Source organism: Rhinolophus sinicus, linkage group LG15, assembly GCF_036562045.2.
Source record: "Rhinolophus sinicus isolate RSC01 linkage group LG15, ASM3656204v1, whole genome shotgun sequence".
Lineage (NCBI taxonomy): Eukaryota > Metazoa > Chordata > Mammalia > Chiroptera > Rhinolophidae > Rhinolophus > Rhinolophus sinicus.
Window position 1 is genome coordinate 47,034,750 of NC_133764.1, and position 20,020 is coordinate 47,054,769.

Genomic DNA, 20,020 nt, shown 5'->3' on the forward strand with positions numbered 1-20,020 from the left:
TCAAGGCTTTCCCTCATCTACCCGTCTGGGAACCCTTAACAAGAAGGAAATCATGTCAATATACTGAACCAACGGGTTCCTATGATCATCTCTTTGTAAGCGGGTTCTAAAATCTTCAGACTAGCATCATACCAGCACTTTGGGAGAGGGGATGGCTGGGGTGGGAAGACACAGGAAAAGGGACGAGAAAAATGAGACCTCGGGGAAAATGCTGCAGCACTAAGTCCTCGGGCTTCACTGCAGACAACTGGTTTCTCCTTCACCCTTTAGCTTAAAACGGGATGGTGCGGCAAATCTGATGCAGCACAGGGGCTTTAGAGGTTTACCTTGACTCGTGATTTTACAAAACAAATAAATGAAGTAAAATGATTTGCTTCATATGTGAAAAAGGAAATGGAAAAAGGAAACCATGAAACAGCTCCAATGGCGCAGTGAAGCTATGACAGGTCGACGCCTTCCACCGGGAAAGCTCAAGATGGCCGGGTGAGGAGCCGAAGGACGCTGCCAAACAGCACCCCTCGCCCGGGGCCTATCCAGGGGAAGTCAGGGGACGCGCCACGCCCCCTCACGTCATCGACATACGTAATCCCGCTCCCCGCAAACGTGCCGCAGAGCGCCAGCCCCGCTCTAAAAGCGGGGCGGTCAGCGCCGCACGTAAAGCATGCTGGGAGTAGCTCTCTAGCCTCCCGGCAGTCCCTGCGACGGGCGTACGTAAGGAGCAGACTGGCGACGGCCGTTCTCCGTAAGATGGCGGACCGGCGGCGGCAGCGCGCTTCGCAGGATACCGAAGACGAAGAGTCTGGTGCTTCCGGCTCAGACAGCGGAGGTTCCCCGGCGCGGGGCGGCGGGAGCTGCAGCGGTAGCGCTGGAGGCGGCGGCAGCGGCTCGCTGCCTTCCCAGCGCGGAGGCCGAGCCGGGGCCCTTCATCTGCGGCGGGTGGAGAGCGGGGGTGCCAAGAGCGCTGAGGAGTCGGAGTGTGTGAGTGCGCACGGCGGGGCGGGCCGGGGCAGGTGGCGTCCCGGCCTGGGGGCGGGGTGTAGGTGGTGATGGGAGGCTGGGAGTTGGGGGTAGGTGCTGGGGCATATTGTGTTGGGATAGAGGACAGCTAGCTGAGTGCGGTTTGCATCCGGAGCCCTAAGGGAGGGGCGGGGCGGGGGCTGGGGATTTCTGCGGGGGGCGGGGCAGAGCGCTGCAGATGGACAGCAAATGTTTATTCAGAAATTGGGGCTGGAGGTGAAGAGACCGGCCCTCCTTCGGATGCTACTTGTTGAAGATGTGCAATGCCTCATCACCCTTTTCAACCATTTTGCGTTGAGTCGCCCCTCCGCCCTCTGGAAATCACAGAACTAACCTATAACTTCTTTCTTTTAGGAGAGTGAAGATGGCATCGAAGGCGATGGTGAGTAACATGAGTTTTGTGCCCAAAAACTCAGGTCACCTTTTTCCAGCAATTGACATCCTCTTACAGATTTGGGGGAGTTGGACACAGAGTGGCTCTTTGTAGCGGAGTGCTTAAGAGCGTATGTTTTAGCAGTATGATCTTGGGCAAGTCACTCTTTGAGCCTGTTTCCTATCTGGATAGGGAACTATAATTTTATCTATCTCATAGGTTGATGTCAGAATTAAATGAGATTTTTAGCCTGAACCACAGCAAACAGTCAAGAAATATAATTTCTGCTGCATTTTTCTTTACATATTTCTGTTTCGTTTCAGCTGTTCTCTCAGATTATGAAAGTGCAGAAGACTCAGAAGTGAGTATGATAGGTTTTTTTTCCTTTGGTGTAGGTTGGAAAATGTATTTTGAAAACGTGTACACACCTGTGATTCAAAAGTACTGTGACCTACTTGTTACTTTTTCGTGCACTCTTCATTTATGCTTTTGAAAAACTGGTGAAGTTCTTGTTCAGTAAGAGTGAAGGAAACTTGGTACAAGCCTCTTTAGGCCACACGTATTACATTATTAGTTGTTGGCTTTTCACACATTATCTGAAGAAAATAAAGTTCTAAATAAGAAAATGAGAACATTGTGAAGCCTTTCACAGGACATTTGACAGTCATTTTATGTTGCCTAGGTTGTGAAGCCAGCCAGTTGGGTTTTTGGTTTGTTTTCTTTTTTTAAGTGAAAGGGCAGGATTCAGAGTGGTTTTTGTTAGAAACATCCTTCAGTTTATAGATGGGGCTTAAGTTTCCTTAAGCCAAAGCTTTTGTGAGTTTACTTGCTTTGATTGGATAAACTACTAGAGATGCCATCAGAATGGGCTGTTTCCTAGGGTTGAATAGAGTCCTGAGTTCTGGATTGGGTCATGGGGTTATGTACAAGAGGAACTGGATCAAAAGTTTATTCTATAAATTTTAAAGAACTGTCACTACATATTAGAGTTTTCATTAAGCCCTGGTGATGCAACAGGGAACACTAACAAAATTCCTAAATTTAGGGTTCCTAAATTTAGAAATTTTAAGACTGTAAGGAAGTCAGACAAACATTCAGGAAGTGATAGGAATTGGTGACAACTGTTGGAGGATAGGATTAAATAGGGTGCTAATGGCTGGATACTGACTACATCTTAGGCAGTCAGGAAAGAATAAATTGGACTTAGCCAGGTAAACCATGTTCTAGGCAGAGGAAACAATGGGTGTGAAAGCCCAGAGACATGAGAGAAGATTGAGAACTTGAACGTGTGACTGGAACATGGTTGGGACAGGATGGATACCAGAAATAAAGGCAAATTAGAGAGCAGGGGCCAGATCACGAAGAGGCTTACTTGTTCTGTTCATTAAGTACGTGTTCTGTGCCAGGAGCTGTCCTAGGCACTGGAATACAAGACAGACGTGGTTCTACCCTCGTGAAATGTACATTTTTTGGTCAGAAGAGGAAAACAGCTAAGTAATTTTAATAACGTTTGGTAAGTGCCATGATCCGGTTTGGAAACATAGGATGCTTTGGGAGCACAGAGCAGGGGCAACTAACTGGGTTTAGGGTTTTTGGAAACGCTTAGAGTCTAGGGTGTTAAAATAGAGACCTAGAGGATGAATACAAGACAGCCAGGCATAGTTTTCTAAGCAGAGGGAACACTGTCTGGGAAGCTCTAGAAGGAATGCACTGCATGATGAATTGGAGGATGTGAAAAGTTTAGTATGACTGGGTGGGAAGTGATGAGTTCGAGTCCAAGTCTGAAAGTAACTTATAAGTAAGACAGGTTAAAAAGTATTTGAATTTTATCCCAAGGAAGTGAAAAAATATGACAGGGTTTTAAGCAAGAGTGTGATATGATTAGACTTAATTTTTAAAGCAGTTTTTCTCAGATCTAAGGAAGCCACGCATGAGAAAATTCAGTTGGCCAGTCCTCCTGAAACAATCTTCAGAGGGAGGGAAGACTGAGACATGTGTTAACAAGATTCTAGGTTGATGCTTATGCACAGTAAAATTTGCGAATTTTTATAGTAATTATTTTATCTGCAGTGGGGAGAGTTGATTTGAGGACAGCAAGATTGGAGACAAATGCTAGTTAAGAAGCTATTGTGGAAGTCTAGGCCAGCAGTAAGTTTGGCGTGGAGTGGAATGGTGGCAGTGAAAATAGAAGTGGACAGAACTGAAAGTTATTTAGGTTTCGGAAGTGACAGAATGTGATGACTTTTATTTTCTCTGAAGTCAGTGACGTTATCTGCAAAGAGTAAAAGGGAGATGAGAGGGCTTGGGGCACGGAATGTTGGGAGTAGTCAATAGAGGACAGAAACACTGGAAAGACTGCCATGCAGTTTGGAGTGTTCAGTGAGGTGTGGAGATTGAATTCATAGCAACTTAACATTGTGTATATACAGGAGTTTGGGTGTTATCCTAATAGAGAGGAAAGAAAGGCTTCTGAAGGCTTAAGTGTGGTGGCTGAATTGTGGATGAGGCAAGACTGGAGGCAGGAAGAGCTGTTCAGAGGTTGTTAGGATAGTCCAAGGAACCTGAAGGGACATGGCAGTGGGACTGGCAAGATGTAGACAGATTTGAGAGATTTAGGTGGTACTAACAGAACTTCTCAGTTGATTGGATGTGAAGCCTACACTAAGGAGTCAAAGGCACGCCCAGGTTGGTGAAGGGTGTTATTCACTAAGATGGGACCGCAGGAGGAGAAGGTTTCAGGAAGGACAGTAGTGGGTTAAACTTTGGATGTTTTGAGATTGAGGAACCTGTGCTAGCTCCCAGCCAAAAGTGGCTATTTAAATTTAAATTCATTAAAGCTAAGGTAAAACTTGAGTTTCTCAGTTGGAATAGCTACATTTTACATACTCTATACCACATATGGCTAGTGGCTGCTGTGTTGGACAGCACAGACAAAAACACTATGGGATTGTGCTGGTCTAGAGTAGAGAAAAAGATTTGCTATCCTGACTTTTAGTAATCTGTTATTTGCTTGCATTTCTTCTTGGTTACTAACTGTGTATACTTAGACACTACAGTTTAGTCTTGCCTATTTTTTAAAATTTGTCTCTTAGTCTACAGGTTAGTTTTTCATCCTTTTTCTTACAATTTATCTGTTGAAAATATTTTGATGGTTGCTCACTCAATTCAATGCATTCCCTCTGTCCTTTGTATTTCCTGCAAATTGGTATTTTCAGATTCATGGAAAGACAGTGTGAACCAAAGATTTTATCTTGAGCCAAATTGATGATCACCTAATTTTCTTTCCCTTACAAATCACTTGCTGTTTTTAGATACACTCAGGATATTTTCTTTAAGGTCCGGTAATTCTATTAGAATTTGTCTTGGTGTTGGTCATTGTAGGTCAGCGTTCATAGATAGATGTGCTCCACGGTATATATCATAGAATTCCTAAATATTCTTTGTCTTCAGTATTTAACCCTTCCTTTGTAATATTTTTTATCTTTTTCTTTATTCCATTTTGATTTTTGTTTTTAATTGGGGAATATTGGGGAACAGTGTGTTTCTCCAGGGCCCATCAGCTCCAAGTCATTGTCCTTCAATCTAGTTGTGGAGGGTGCAGCTCAGCTCCAAGTCCAGTCGTTGTCCTTCAGTCTTAGTTGCAGGGGGCGCAGCCCACCATCCCTTGTGGGAGTCGAACCGGCAGCCTTGTGGTTGAGAGGACGTGCTCCAACCGCCTGAGCCACTGGGCCGGCCCTGTATGCATGTCTTTTTGGCACGCTTCCATTGTCTGTAGAAATACTATTCTACTTTTTTTTCTTTATAATACGTTTATATGGTATTTGACCTCGGTATTTTTCTGTAAAATTAGTTTTCCTAATCTTCTAGAAGTAACTCAGAATAGCTTTTTCTAACTTCACAGAGCTCTCCTGTTGTTTTCTAGTAATGTTAAGAATATATAGTGGCTTGCTTTCTGAGATTTCCTGCTTTTGTTCCCCTCCCTAACTTGTTTTGTACCTTCTCTTTCCTTCATTCCTTTTATCCCTCTTCCTCTCGACAGTTTCTCTTCAGTGTGGGACCCTATCCTAGAAAGGATCCTTGGTAACCAGGTCAGTTTTCAATATTTCAGAGGGGTTAGACTAGCCCCATTCAGACCTTCTTACTGCAGGATCTTCATGCTGTAAGAGACAGTAATCTCCCTCCTAGTTTCAGCTGTTCTCAGTTTTGCTTTTTGTTGACTCCCTGTTGATTATTTCAGGGTTCTCCTGTTCTCAGATCCATTTACTTCGCTCTGATTTCTCTGTCACTGACACAATCAGATGCAGGTCTTATGGCTGTTGGTGCTTTATTCTTATGTGCTTATATTTTGGGGTCTTAGGGATACCTTATGACGTAGTTTTGTAAATGTTGTCAGAAGGGTTTTGATTTTGCTGTCTAAAAGCTCCCATTTCATGTGGAGATTTGAAGACGTCAAAAACTATGCTACTACCCTTTTCCAGAATCTTTCAAGAAAAAATTTTAAAGAAACTTGACTATGTGAAGGGGAGGCTAGAGAGATGGTAGCTGGAAGGAAGCCTATGAGGTTAAGAGACAGTTTGGTGGTTATTTTTTAAAGTTGGCGAATAAAGATTGAAGGAATGAGTAGAAAGGGAAAGAAATGGGAGGGAGTAGATAATGCATGTACTGGTGTTCTTGACTGAATATGGGAGAAATAGGAACCAGACAAGGGAAACATCTCCCGTTGTAATGACAGAGAGGTGGGAAGGAAAGGCATGGGGTGGGGGTGGGGGGGAGAAGCTGGTGTTCCCTTTTTTGTGAAATAGAAGGAAAGACTTGGAGAAGGGAGTGGGTGGAGGAGCGAGGTAGGAGTGGTAAGACTAAAGGAGGTTTGAGTAGCTGAGGTTGGAGGTGGCACTGATATGTGAAGTTATCCTAACTCAGTGGTGGCCAGTAGTCTGCTTATAGGCCTAGAGAGGGGAGACATTTGAGCTGATCCAGTCTTGGGCACATGGGAGAGGTAAGAGAATGGAGAGTGCTATTAGTAGTGATTGAAATGAATGGACTCGAGAGAGAGAGGGAAGTGAATGTGGGAAAGGACTGAGAGGGAGAAGATTGGGAGGTCAAGGAAGTTGATATCTTAAGTTGCAGATGAAAGGGTAAGGGAAAAACTCTGTAGGAACAGGAATAATAGACAGGGTTTTTAAAAAACCTTTATTGACATGTACGTGCCGTACAATTTATCCCTTTAAAGCGTACAATTCTATGGTTTTTAGCATATTCACGAATATATGCGGCCCTTACTACAGTTTCAGAGCATTTTCATCACCTCAGAAAGAAACCCTGTACCCTTTAGTTATCACCCTCTGCCCCTGTTCCTCCATCCTCATCCCACCCAGCCCCAAGCAGCCACAGATCTACTTTCTGTGTCTAGAGATTTCCCTATTCTGGCCTATCATATGAATGGAATCATGTAATACGTGGACTCTTGTGACTGGCTTCTTTAACTTAGCATAGTTTTCCGAGTTGAAGTATATATCTGTACTTCATTCCTTTTTATGGCTGAATAATATTTCATTGTATGGATGTACCCCGTTTTGTTCATCCGTTCATCCATTATAGACATTTGAATTGTTTCTATTTTTTTGTTATTACGAATAATGCTGCAGTAACATTAGAGTAGATAAGAGAGGTAGGAGAAAGCAAGGCAAGGATTGGATTATAGGATAGTTAACAAGATTATGTGCTCTCCTGAGTGTGGCTTATTTCAAAGTTGTGTTAACCTAGATGCACAGAAGCAATGAACAGGGCTTAATTAAGGCAAAGATAAACCTTTTACTAAAGAAGTTATATGCCTGAGGTGTGACTACCCACCATGACCTGCCCAGTTAGGAATTTATGATCAGATCACGCTGTGAGGTTACTTTCCATAGAACCCGTTTTTTCATCCACACAGGTAAGAGTGGTCTGAAGTGTGGCCATGGAAACGGATGACTGAAGTGCAGGTGAAGACTGTGAACTCATTGCTGAAGTCTTCAAGGCATTGGCAGGGTGGGCCCAGGCAGAGGCATAGAGGTATAGCCAGGTGATAGGAGCCCAGAGGAGCAGGTTAAAATGAGGCTGGATCTGGAAGAGGTGTTAGATCTGGAAGAGACATTGAGAAACTAGGAAGACACCATCTCCACCCCTTCCTCTGAGATATGTGGGAAGTGGGAGAATGAGCTAAACCCTCTGTAGTGAGAATTCTGCCAGGGAAGGAGTCGAGCTGAGAAGAGTGTTCACTAAAAAGGTGGAACTAGCAGTAAGGAGTTTGATGTCAGCCCTTCGCCAAAGCAGCATGTTCCTAGAGTAGCACTTTGGCTTTAGTTAGACCAGACTTGGACTCTAATTTGGAATCTCCTTAGCACTGTGCTATTTGTATTTTTCTGTCCTGCCCTGGATACAAAATTAGTTTCTCATTTGGAATTAAAAGAGTTGCCGCATTTGATATTCCACCACGGACCACAGGAGATAGAGCATAAAACAAAGTTCCCTCATTAATCATGTTGATATTAGTTTAAGATGTTTGAATTCATTCACTGTGTGTGTGTGGGGGGTGGGTTGTAATGAATTAAGGTCACACATACACACCAAGCAAGATTCTTGCAATTTCTGCTTCAGAACCTGCAGGGAATTATAGGATCAAGGAAAGAACTGAATAATTACCACCCACTTATCCCCGTCTCAGGAGGGAAAACTGATACCAGTATCACCTTTCTGGGAATCCTAACCCAAAGCACTTATAGGCCAAAATACCCAGGTGATGAAAAGGGAAGAATGGGGAAGGGAAATTATAATAATCAGCTTGTGTGGACCAATCAGACCGACTCAGCTGTATTTGAAGAAAAGGCAGAAACTTAGAGCTGGAGATCTTGCTTCATCAGGAATCTTACAATGAGTCTCTGACAAGATTCCTGAGGCTGGTCTAAGAGTGGAGTTGTGCTAGGGTACGTGGTTCAGGTCAAGTGTCAGACCCAGAAGGAGAATAAGAGACCAGTTATACATGTGTCTACCAGGTGGCAAAGATGTACTGGTGTCCTGCCATGTTCACTCAGCAGTGGGGACTAGACCACCTTCCCTCGAACCCATTTGTTTGTGTTCTCACAGGTCTAAACCGTCCTCCCTAGGCTAACCTTAGGTCCTTGTCCTGGGGGACAGGAGATGAGAGTAACTCTAGTCTAAAGCCATTCCCCCTTAGTGTGAGCCTGAGCTGCTCCTGTTCTTGCCTAGAACTAGCCACAACTGACCCTAGTGGCCTCTATTTAGAGAATGGCTTAAGGACGCTCCTTTGAGTGGACAGAAACGCTTTCTTTGTCACGAGCAGGATTATCTAATCTTGATTTGACAAGAAAGGGAAAAAGATGGTGGGGAGGAGAGAGAGCACTTAAGCTTTCATGTTTTTTCATTTCTAAGATGCGATTTCTAAGCTGTTCTCTAAGGTATCCCAGGTTAAATTTTATAATTATATAATTCTGGATAGAGTTGTTGGCTAAGGGGATCTCATGCTGCAGAAAATTGGGTACTCATATCATAAACATAAATGTAAGCCACTATTTTCCAACTTGAAGATAATGGTGTCTTGTTAAATGATGGGGTTATATGAGGGGCTTGCAAATCCATCAGCTCAGCTCTCATTATCTATAGACTAAATATATCTCTCTCACCTTTACATACTACTATTTTGAATATATAAATTAATAAAACAAATTTCTTTGAAAGTATTATTGAAAATTGTCTTGTTTTCTCAGTGGATACACTACTGAGCTGCTGTCTCATGGAGATCCATGAAATTTTTAGATCCTAAAAAGGGGTCCATGTAATCTAAAAGGTTGGGAATATGCTCTAAGTCATTTTGAGATGAGAGAATTCAGAACTGGAGTATAGTTATGAGACACTGCATGTGTAAAAGACAATTCATGGAGAGAGAATTTAACAAAGATGAAGCCCCTTCTGTGTGCGAGGCACTTTAAAGCCTCCCATCAATGTCCCTTAGGCTTCTTCTCCCAAGGCTGCCACTGTTAACAGTTGCTTGCATATCTTCCTAGAAAGCTTATATGGATCAATATTAGCGTGTGTATATGTGGATATATAGGTTATCTCTTTGGGTACATTTTTATGTGATTTTATTTGTACAGTACCCCTATCCTCTAGAAATTCTAGTAAGAATATTGACATGCTTGCTTTTAATTCTTAATTTTGTTAGAAAATGTTTTCTAAAGAATGGAAAATAAAAATACGCACCTTTTAGATCCTATTTCCACAGCTGACAGGAAAACTTTTTTCAGGGTGAAGAAGGGGAATACAGTGAAGAGGAAAACTCCAAAGTGGAGTTGAAATCAGAAGCCAATGATGCTGTTAATTCGTCAGCAAAAGAAGAGAAGGGAGAAGAAAAGCCTGACAGCAAAGGCACTGTGACAGGAGAGAGGCAGAGCGGGGATGGACAGGTCAGTACCTCCCAAAGACTTCCATTTGGGGGCTGGAAGAGGGGCTGTCAGCTGCGGAGGGCGTACGAGGCCTTTGTCTGTCCTCCAGGAGAGCACAGAGCCTGTGGAGAACAAAGCGGGTAAGAAGGGCCCCAAGCATTTGGATGATGATGAAGATCGGAAGAACCCCGCATACATCCCTCGGAAAGGGCTCTTCTTTGAGCATGATCTTCGAGGGCAAACTCAGGAGGAGGAAGTCAGGTAACGGCCACTTGCTACTGTTTAGTACATACTTAGTGTTTGCCCTGCCCTCGGCACTTTGCAAAGTGCTTTACCTGTATTATTTCACTTACTCCTCACAACACTTTAAGGTAAGTATTATTGTTTGTCTTATACAAATGAGGAAAGTGAGTATTAGAATATTGGGCAAGTCTTGATGGAGCAGCTAGGACCCAGACCCACACTTCCACTGCCTGCCTTAATCTGAGGCTCAAGGCCTCTGGAACATGAAGTACTGGCATAGGCTGCCTTATCGGGGAGAGGTTTCCAAGGTGCTGCGTACTTGGAAGTGAAGTCTTGCCTCATTTCTATTCCTGTTGCAGTTGAGCCCAGCAGGCCCCGAGGGGCTGTGATTCACTCCTGCTTTTGGGAGGCCCACTTTGTAGAATCTGTCTGGTGAGATGGGGAGACTACACGAAGCTCCTGTTTCCCTGCTCAACCCTGTTTGTTTCATTAACATCTTTAGTTAGACACTTTCCCCTGGTTTTATCAGACCCAAGGGGCGTCAGCGAAAACTCTGGAAAGATGAGGGTCGCTGGGAGCATGACAAGTTCCGGGAAGATGAGCAGGCTCCAAAGTCCCGACAGGAACTCATTGCTCTTTACGGCTATGACATCCGTTCAGCTCACAATCCTGATGACATCAAACCCCGAAGAATCCGGAAACCCAGGTGAGGAAATTTTGGAGCCTAGACTATTGGTATTGTACAAAGAACTCTGCTTTTGAAAATACCATTCTAGCCCATAATTGAATGGGTGAGGAATGTGGGAAGTCTCCCTGTTCCTCAGTTTATATCTCTCGTGGTCCCTTTGGTTATTTCTTAAGGCTTTCTCCATTCCATTTATTCAGGTTTGGGAGTCCTCCACAAAGAGATCCAAGCTGGATTGGTGAGCGGTCAAACAAGTCCCATCGCCACCAGGGTCCTGGGGGCACCCTACCACCAAGGACATTTATCAATAGGAATGCTGCAGGTACTGGCCGCATGTCTGCTCCCAGGAATTACTCTCGATCTGGGGGCTTCAAGGAAGGTCGTGCTGGTTTTAGGCCTGTGGACGCTGGTGGGCAGCATGGTGGCCGTTCTGATGAGACTAGTTACCGGTCACGACGCCTAGAACAGACTCCGGTGAGGGATCCATCTCCAGAAGCAGATGCTCAAGTGCTTGGCAGTCCTGAGAAGGAAGAGGCGGCCTCAGAGATACCAGCTCCTGCTCCTGACACTACGCCACCAGCCCCTGACAGGCCTATTGAGAAGAAATCCTATTCCCGGGTGAGAAGAACCAGAATCAAAGCTGGAGATGCAGTGAAGGTTGCAGAGGAGGTGCCCCCTGCACCCGAAGGCCTGACCCCAGCACCTCCAGTTCCAGAAACTGCTCCTCCTCCACCTGCTAAGACTGGGAACTGGGAGACTCCAGTGGATTCTACTACAGGTGGACTTGAGCAAGATGTGGCACAACTAAATATAACAGAACAGAATTGGAGTCCAGGGCAGCCTTCATTTCTGCAACCACGTGAACTTCGGGGTAGGTACCTTAGGGTTAGTAACTAGGTTTTTTTCCTTTGCATCGTTGGGTTTAGGGGCATGGGGCTTACATCTCTCAGGGATGTGGTGTGTGACAAATACCTGTGTTTTCATTAACTATAAGAAACAGATGGATTCCTATGTATACTCATGCAAGGATCTCAGCAGTTTTATATGTTACCCAAGACTACCCCACTACTTTGCCTGCTATTAACTGATCAATCATCAATCATGAGCTCCTGAGTTGAGAAAGCAGTGTTGTTGTTATTTAAGCTAATGGTTAAAATTTGAAGGCAGAAACCTATTCATTTGAATTTGGATGAGTGTCTTCTAATCTCTTTGAAAGGAAAGCCTCTCTGATTTCCTTAATCTCTAGAGCCAGGCTGCCCAATAGACCTTTCCATAATGATGGTGCTTTTGAATACTTGCAGCGTGGCCAGAGTGACTAAGGAACTGAACTTTTCATTTTAATTAATTGAAATAATAGTGATATGTGGCTAGCAAATACATTAGACAGCATAGTTCTAGAGACTAGGACCTATCTAGGTGTCACCCCTTTTGTCCGTCCTTTTGTCTTCCTCCAACCAGATCGATCAAAGGCTCTCTTTCCTTCGTTTCTGAAACCTAATTTGAACAAAGATTGGAAATCCTCATACAGACTGGGAGTTTCAGCATCTTTCTCTGGTGCACATGGTTTTTGAACACCAAAACCAAAGTAGCCTAAACTGGAATCGGGAGTTTATCTTTGGATAGAGGAGTACACCGTCCTACCAGTCTTGTTACCATTGGAAGACAGTCTCTAGGATGTAGTCCTTTTTTTTGTCCTGAGCCATTTTCACCCAGAGGGGAATCTCTTCCCAAACTTCCAGCTCAGACCCTGTGGCCAGAAATAACCAGGGAGATTTACAGAACATCCCTCCCCTGTCTACTTGTTGCTCAGAAACTTTTGGGCTGAGATTTTTCACTATGTTTGATAATGTAATGAGCTACTTGTAACCTCCCAGGGGTTCTGTACAGGGAAATATTTGGTGGAGAAAATTTGAACTTGTATTTTCTCACTGAAGTAAATTTTTTTCATGTTCAAAAGCTTTATTGCTATATTAAAATGGTGGGCAGTGGGGGCAAATTTCCAAATGTTGGTGTTGACAGGAAACAAATGTTTTAAAAGGAAGTTTTTTGGTTTAAAAGCAGAAAGCCATTCACGTTGGGTTCTTCACTCTGTCATTTTCTTGATAGTATCTTTGAGTCCCACACATCTGTCTACTCTGCAGCAGTGATTTTTTTTTTTTTTTTTTTGTATATTACAGGTATGCACAACCATATACACATGGGAGCAGGACCTCCACCTCAGTTTAACCGGATGGAAGAAATGGTACAGAAGGGGAAGAGGGGTAGATGGAGGATGGGAAGGGGGCTGGATGTAATAGCTTGTTCATTGTTTCAACCAAGATAAGGTCTTGAAGTCAGTTTTTCTATTGATTGACCCATGACTCTTTTAATTTGGATCTCTACAAATGTAGAGTGAGGGTTTAGGTTCAAATCTTGATTTTTTTCAATTTGTTTTGCAAATGTTTTTTATAAACACTTGCCATGTACAAAGTGTTTTGCACCTAAAGGAGGATGGAACTTGATATGAGAGTCAGCTTCTGGAAGTCTTGCTCAGCCCTCTTTATTTATTTCAGGGTGTCCAGGGTGGGCGAGCCAAACGCTATTCATCTCAGCGGCAAAGACCTGTGCCGGAGCCGCCTGCCCCTCCCGTGCATATCAGTATCATGGAAGGACATTACTATGATCCACGTGAGTTTTTTTCTTATTGTCGGGGTACTTTTTTTGACAGGGTGAAGTGAGCTAAGGAGACCAGCCTCCTGCCTCCTGAATTCCTTTCTGACCTCTCACAGTGGTTGTCGTTGTCTGGTTGCTGTTCTCTACACATGAAAAATTGAGAACATCTTTTAAAGGGTTTGGGGGACAAGGAGACTTGTCCATGTGATATGAAGAGTGGAAGAGTGAGGGTTTATGAGAGTCCCAATGTGATATCTTACAGTGCAGTTCCAGGGACCAATCTATACCCATGGTGACAGCCCTGCCCCACTGCCTCCTCAGGGCATGATTGTGCAGCCAGAAATGCACCTTCCCCACCCAGGTAAGCATTACACCTTTGCTTGTATGCTTCCAGTACATGAGGATGTGTGTTGGGGGCTTACAAAGCCCGTCCTCCTGAGCTCTATGCTGCTTCCGTATGAGGCTGGCCACTCCGGCTGCTTGGGCAACAAACTCCTCTTGGGTCCATCCTGAGGACTGCCATCCTGAGCCTGTTTCTGCTGAGCAGTCCAGCCAGGCCGCCCCGTGGAAATGGTGTTATAGCTTATCTTTCAGTTTCTGTTTTCTTCTCCTCGTCCAGGTTTACATCCCCATCAGACACCAGCACCTCTGCCCAACCCAGGCCTCTACCCCCCACCCGTGTCCATGTCTCCAGGACAGCCACCACCTCAGCAGTTGCTTGCTCCTACTTACTTCTCTGCTCCAGGCGTCGTGAACTTTGGTAATCCCAGTTATCCTTATGCTCCAGGGGCACTGCCTCCCCCACCACCTCCTCATCTGTATCCCAATACGCAGGTGAGATGGCTGGTGAGCAGATTTTTCTAGACACATCCTTTAAATCAGACAGAATATGGTATGGTGAGAATGTTCAAGAAATTTGAGAAAACATTTTATTTCAGTGCCACTGATTTGCATGTGGTGCCAGGACGCCTCTTAGTGGTCAAAAGCTGGAAATGCAGCTTATGTAATGCCCATCATCTGTTTATTCATTTTCATTTCTTTAATGGTATTTTATTCAAGTGTTTTAGTTCATCTTAGGTGGCCATTTATTCATCTGCATAAAGAAACTATTCTACTTACCAGCCCTACCCCTCCCTGTAGTGCTGAACTCCCAGCAGGTTGACACCATGTGGTATCTGGAGTGTCACTACTGAGCTCAGTGTCTTCCGTTTGTCAGCTGATGCTAGGAATTAGAGAAAGCTGGGCAGTATTTTGAAGAAGTAGGAACCAGAGCATAATTAGGACATACTAAGGCTGAAGTTAATCATTTTACTTGAAAGGGGGGCAGCTTAGAGAATTAAAAATTATAAATTCCCCAATACTCTTATTTTTGTGCCTGAATAACGTATTCTGTTCATTATAGTTTCGATTAATTCCTAACTTTTTTTTCTGGCTTATTGGGGTGTCCAGGCCCCATCGCAGGTATATGGAGGCGTGACTTACTATAACCCCGCCCAGCAGCAAGTGCAGCCAAAGCCCTCCCCACCCCGGAGGACTCCCCAGCCAGTCACCATCAAGCCCCCACCACCTGAGGTATGAGAGCTTCTTCCCATGCTTAGGGCACCGCCTACGTCAGTGAGCTTGCCTTTTCTCCATAAGATGTTCCTCCTTTTCTGGATGTGTTTCTATGGAAAACGGTCTTTTAAAATTTTTTTAATGACCTGGTAACAAATTCCAACTTTATTATTTCAGGTTGTAAGCAGGGGTTCCAGTTAAATCTAACATGATATAAAAGTAAGTGCACAACTTACTATGACTCCTACAACATTCTTAAAACTAATGCTCATGCTTACTTGCTTAACAAACCATTGTCCAATTAATGCTTTAAGGTGTAATCATGGGTTATCTTTAGGGGAGGCTTAAAGAAGTCCAAAATTTGCCGGTTTCTTTGAATCATAAATGCATTGATCAGGGTTGAAGTAGAAACTGTTGTTAACTTGGCAGAATTTCATTTGGGAAGCTGCATTTTTTTATTAAGGAAAGAGGAAATCTAAATTTGACGTGTTAGAGCAGAGCCAATTCTAAAGGTCATGAAGGAGAAACACCATGGGGGTTTTGTTTTGGTTTTTTTAGCGACATTATTTTCAAACATTATATAGAATGTGGCTTTTTGAAAACAGCTTGTAAATACCCAGAAGGTCCACTAACACTTTGGTGGTTCTTCCCTTTTCTCCACCCCAGTCAGAACAGAAGAGGTGAGAAACGAGGGAAGAAGAGAAATACAACTGGCTGTCTACTACCAGGAACGCTTCAAAGGTAGAGGGTGGCTCCTGCCAGCAAGCAGCTGAATGAAGAGGACCCCTGTGTTCCTCTGAGGACAGGCTCTGTTAGACAAAGGGACAAACACGTGGACTTCCTCTCATCTCCACTCTTTGAATTGGCTGTGCTCAGAGGAGCAGAGATGCAGACAGCCCAAGCTTCTGAGTCCTCATCTGGAAGCCCAGGTCTTTGACTTTTCTTCACTTTCTCTTTGGAAATTCAAGTGTCTTCAGCTCCCAGGGAAGGAGGCTCCTTCTTATTTGTTTTGTTTTCTAGGATGTTTGTTTTTAAAGCCTGGCTTGCCATTCTTAAATTAATGTTCTTTTAATCTCAATCAATATCTCCGTTCTCCCTCTCCTTTCCTCCCTCCCCTGCTCCTTTTAAATGAGTAAGTTCATTTTTCTGGTTTGCTTTTCGTTCTTTCCTGCACAGCTACTCTTTTCCCACCAAGTCTGCAAAGAGCTGGCCTTTCATTTTTGGTTGGCTTTTGTTATTATATACTTGGATTCTCTTAACTCCTCTAACTCTATGGAAATAGCTGACTGCACAGAGTGTCCCATTATGGAGGAAAGCTCAAAGTGTGTGGCAGGAGCCCTACTTGATTTCGGTTTTTAGGAGTCTGAGCCTCCATCAGTTCCTGTACACTGATAGGCTTCAGGCCTCTACTGAAGACAGAGTCTTTGCAGTAGGGAAGGATGGCAAACCAGACGTTTTTGTGAGAAAGGGAGGTTGCAGTGAGAGCCTTTGCACCTTAGGGATATGTATTCACACAGTCCTCAGGGCTCAGTCTTTGAGGTAAGTGGAATTAGAGGGCCCTGCCTTTGTTTTCTCCATCCCTCCTATCACACCCCATTTCCAGTTGCTGTGGACCAATGCATCTCTGGAGGCAAATAGTATACAGCAAGCAGTCTACCCTGTCCTTCGTAATAGGTCTTCTCCATGTCTCTCCTGCTATAGGTGTTTAGATGTTACTACCTTATTTTCCTCAAGTTCTACTGTCCTTGCAAATACAAGATACCGCACCTGGGCTTAAGGCCTAAGGAAGCCAGTCACTTTGGGGGCAAGGGCTCCCTTCTCCTTTCTTCCCTGTCCATGACGCTGAACCACTCCTCTGCTGCCTCTGTGGAAGAGAGTCCTATTGCAGCACTTCTGTCTGCCAGGGGTAACTTGGCCGCTGTCCCTGTCTTTCTATAGAACCTGAGGGAGAAGGTGACAACTGTGTCTCTCTCCAAGTAATGTCACTATTTCTCTTCCTTCTCTTTAGCAGCTGGCCTGCCCACTCTGAGTCACAGGTGTGTGGTGGGGAGGTGGGAGAGGCACTCAAGCTGTAACCCTCAAGGAGGAAATAACTTTAAGAGATTCTTCCAAGGGTAGCTGGTGGTTGTGCCTTTTGTAGGCTGTTCCCTTTGCCTTAAACCTGAATATGTCTCTCTTCAAGCCTGTGGGCAGCATGCCCGGATTCCCAGACCTTAAGACACTGTGACAGTTGTCTCTGTTGGTTTGCTGTGTTTCGTTGCAAGAATTTCTCCGTGTGTGTTGTTTTTGTTACAGTTTTAAAGGGTGCATATTTGTGATCAGCGTTGTGACTTGAATAAAATTTAGACTGTAAAGTTGGCTTTTTTGCCAGTGTTTTGCATGAGTTTTGATTTTGGAGGGAGGGAAGAGGACTCCTTGACTCCTCCGAGTCACAGTCACAACTTGAGCTGGCTCAGACTTGTGAAATGGAAGCCCAGAGAGGTGAGGAGCCCCTGTGAGCGCCTGTGAGGCCCTGTGTGTCTGTACTCCCATCCACTATCTCCTAGCCACATTGCCACAGAGACACCAGGATATCATGCAGTACCTTAGTTTGGAAGTGTCAGGGACAAAAAGTAGTGAGCTGCTGCTTACCCACATGCACATAGTATCCCTATTGCCTCCTTTTGTGCTAGGCATGGAAGTTTCCCAAGGTAATGTGCCACACGGCAGTACTACTGTACGAGGTCCTCGCTGAGGGAGGTGCAGGTAGCTAGCTAGCTTCTTGAAAAGTGAAGACTCATGCTGACATTGAAGTGCCAAGGACCACAGTCTGAGAGAGGCTCTGTCAGTCTTAGTACAGGGAGAGAGGAGGGGCAAGTGAAAGACCACCAGCTGCAGCTCATGCTGTCAGTTACCTCGGCCACTTGGCCTCTGATGAGCACAGGGCAGTTTGTAACTTGGAATTGACTATTTCCTCCCGATCCTGGGTGCTGTGGGGACAGTCCACAGTGGGGGGAGCAATTGAATTGAATATGCAGCTGACAGCATCTATTCTTGAGTCCCACAAATCCTTGTGCACTGGGGACATGGGCATCGTGGCACATCTTAAAATGACAGTTGGGACTCTCCCTATGACCTTTGGTGCTGCTTCTATGGCTGGAGGGTTATGACTCTCATGACCCCCATCCCTAATTCCTGTTTAAATCATGTCGGTTTGCTTCCTTTCTCCCCTACAGGGTGATGGGTATCCATGGGCCTGATCTGGGGTCATGCAAAGAATGCCACACACCCTTGGCATTGGATTACTGGCAGGAGGATTGAGCATGTTCAGATGCTTCCCCCTCACCCCTGCCTCTTGCTTCCTCAGATCCCATGGCTCTCTGTTGCCCTGGTAACTGGCTCAGCAAGAAGAAACTCAAGCTCAGCAAAGGCCCCAGGTTCTCTGCCCTCCCAGCCTGCCTCAGTGGGCAGAAAGAGTATAAGGGGCAGACAGATCAGCCTTGCCGCATCCCCTTCTAGAATCCATGGGCTGATTTCTCAAAAGTTCTTTGCCTCCATCTCTCCCTCAATTTCAGTTTCTTCCATGATAGAGTGTAGGTGCCCTGCTAGCCCTCCTCCCCCTTGGAGTCAGCACACAGATCAGTTACTTTTTGAGTGATTCAGAACAGCAAAGACAACAATCTCAAAGCTGTCTCCCAGCATCTGCAGCCCACTTGGATGGGGATGTCCCTCTAGGGCAATGATTTTCAACACGGGCTATTTGAATCACTTGGGGATCTTCCAAAAAATACCATATACCTTGGCCCCATCTCAGAGATAGCACTTATTGGTTTGGGGTGTGGCCTGGGCATCAGTATTTTTGAAAAGTTCCCCTGGATTTCAGTGTGCAGTTGGGGCAAATACCACCGCTGCTCAAGACGGACCGTGACTTGATGCTGGCTTTCCTCCCTGATTTAAGGTCTTGAATTAATTTCTGCCTGATACCCCTGAGTAGTGGGAGAGGTCCTGGAGTCCTGCACCCAAAGCTTCCAGTTTCCAGAAGTCTTCCTGACCCTTTTATTTCCAGCTCCCACACCCTCCACACCCCCCAATTCTTCCCCTTCCTGACAATCCCAAATCCTGCCCAGAGAGAAGGTTACCAAGGCAACCAGCTTAATCTGGTAACTGTGGCATGTGCTGGGAGTGGAGCCCTCCCCTCTTCTTATTTGGTTCATAAAATGTCTGGAGAGCTCCAAGCCACTCCAGCCAGTTTCCTTCCCTTAACCTCAGGGATATTGGGGTATCTAATAAAGGGAGCCCAGGAAGCTGGTACTTGGGTCTCTATTCCAGCTTGTTAGTCAAAATTGTGCTCTCCCTTGTTTACTGTTCCCTTTCCAAATCCACAAACAGATGGGTGTGCAAGCTTTATTTCTGTGAACGATGCTCTAGCACACAGGACCAGCTGTGCACACACTGACACGTGTGGTGCACACCCTGGTTAGTTCCACCACCACTCCCAGCCCTGAGCATTCCTGTCTCTGCCTGGTCGGTGCTCAGTAAACAGGTGGGGCATTGGCCAAAGAGACTCAGCCCATCTGGAACCTGGTGCCACTCCCCACCTTGTTACCTTAATCTTGATGTGCTTACACTGAGTGTGTCTCTTTATCCCTCTCCCCTCCTCCTGGGGCAGTGTACCCTTAGGGACCGAATGCTCCTGGTATAGGCATCAGGAATAAGGATTATTTGGAATGCGAATCTGACATCACTTTCCCCACTCCATGGTTGTGTCAACTCTGGGGGGCGCTCTGCTTGGTGTCAGTCGGCAGTTCTGGAACTTGTCATCCATCTCCATGGCCCTGCTTCCTGCTGCCAGCTGGGCTTAGTTGCCCTGGTCCTCCTGGTCTCCTCCCCCCACCTACTGTCTCTTCTCCTCACCCCAACTAGACCTGCCACAACCTGCTGCTCCCGCCCGGCTCCTACCTGCCTGCCAGGACCTGCCTCTCACAGGCCAGGCACCATCCATTGTGCCCAACGAGAAAGGGCAGACGGGTGCTGCCCCCAGGGCCAATGCCAATCCACCAAGGCCTTCCCAGGCCTTAT

At 45.3% G+C, this 20,020-nt stretch overlaps 1 protein-coding gene across 1 annotated transcript; it reads left to right on the forward strand.

Annotated features, from left to right (window-relative positions):
• The first annotated feature begins 648 nt into the window (after positions 1-648).
• Positions 649-17,320, forward strand: CASC3 (CASC3 exon junction complex subunit). Its single transcript, XM_074320269.1, has 14 exons — positions 649-978; positions 1,372-1,399; positions 1,714-1,751; positions 9,691-9,849; positions 9,938-10,089; positions 10,601-10,777; positions 10,957-11,627; positions 12,934-12,998; positions 13,309-13,423; positions 13,671-13,769; positions 14,028-14,242; positions 14,858-14,980; positions 15,140-15,181; positions 15,629-17,320. Exons 1-13 carry the CDS (start codon positions 748-750, stop codon positions 15,161-15,163), a joined length of 2,097 nt encoding a protein of 698 aa, XP_074176370.1. The 5' UTR covers positions 649-747; the 3' UTR covers positions 15,164-15,181; positions 15,629-17,320.
• The last annotated feature ends 2,700 nt before the right edge of the window (positions 17,321-20,020 follow it).

Excerpts from the sequence above, each read along its gene's own strand:
- CASC3 (XM_074320269.1), top strand. The coding sequence starts at position 748 with ATGGCGGACCGGCGGCGGCAGCGCGCTTCGCAGGATACCGAAGACGAA. Across the intron at positions 10,778-10,956 it reads CGAAGAATCCGGAAACCCAG|GTTTGGGAGTCCTCCACAAA; the intron begins GTGAGGAAATTT and ends CCATTTATTCAG. Across the intron at positions 11,628-12,933 it reads GCAACCACGTGAACTTCGGG|GTATGCACAACCATATACAC; the intron begins GTAGGTACCTTA and ends TGTATATTACAG.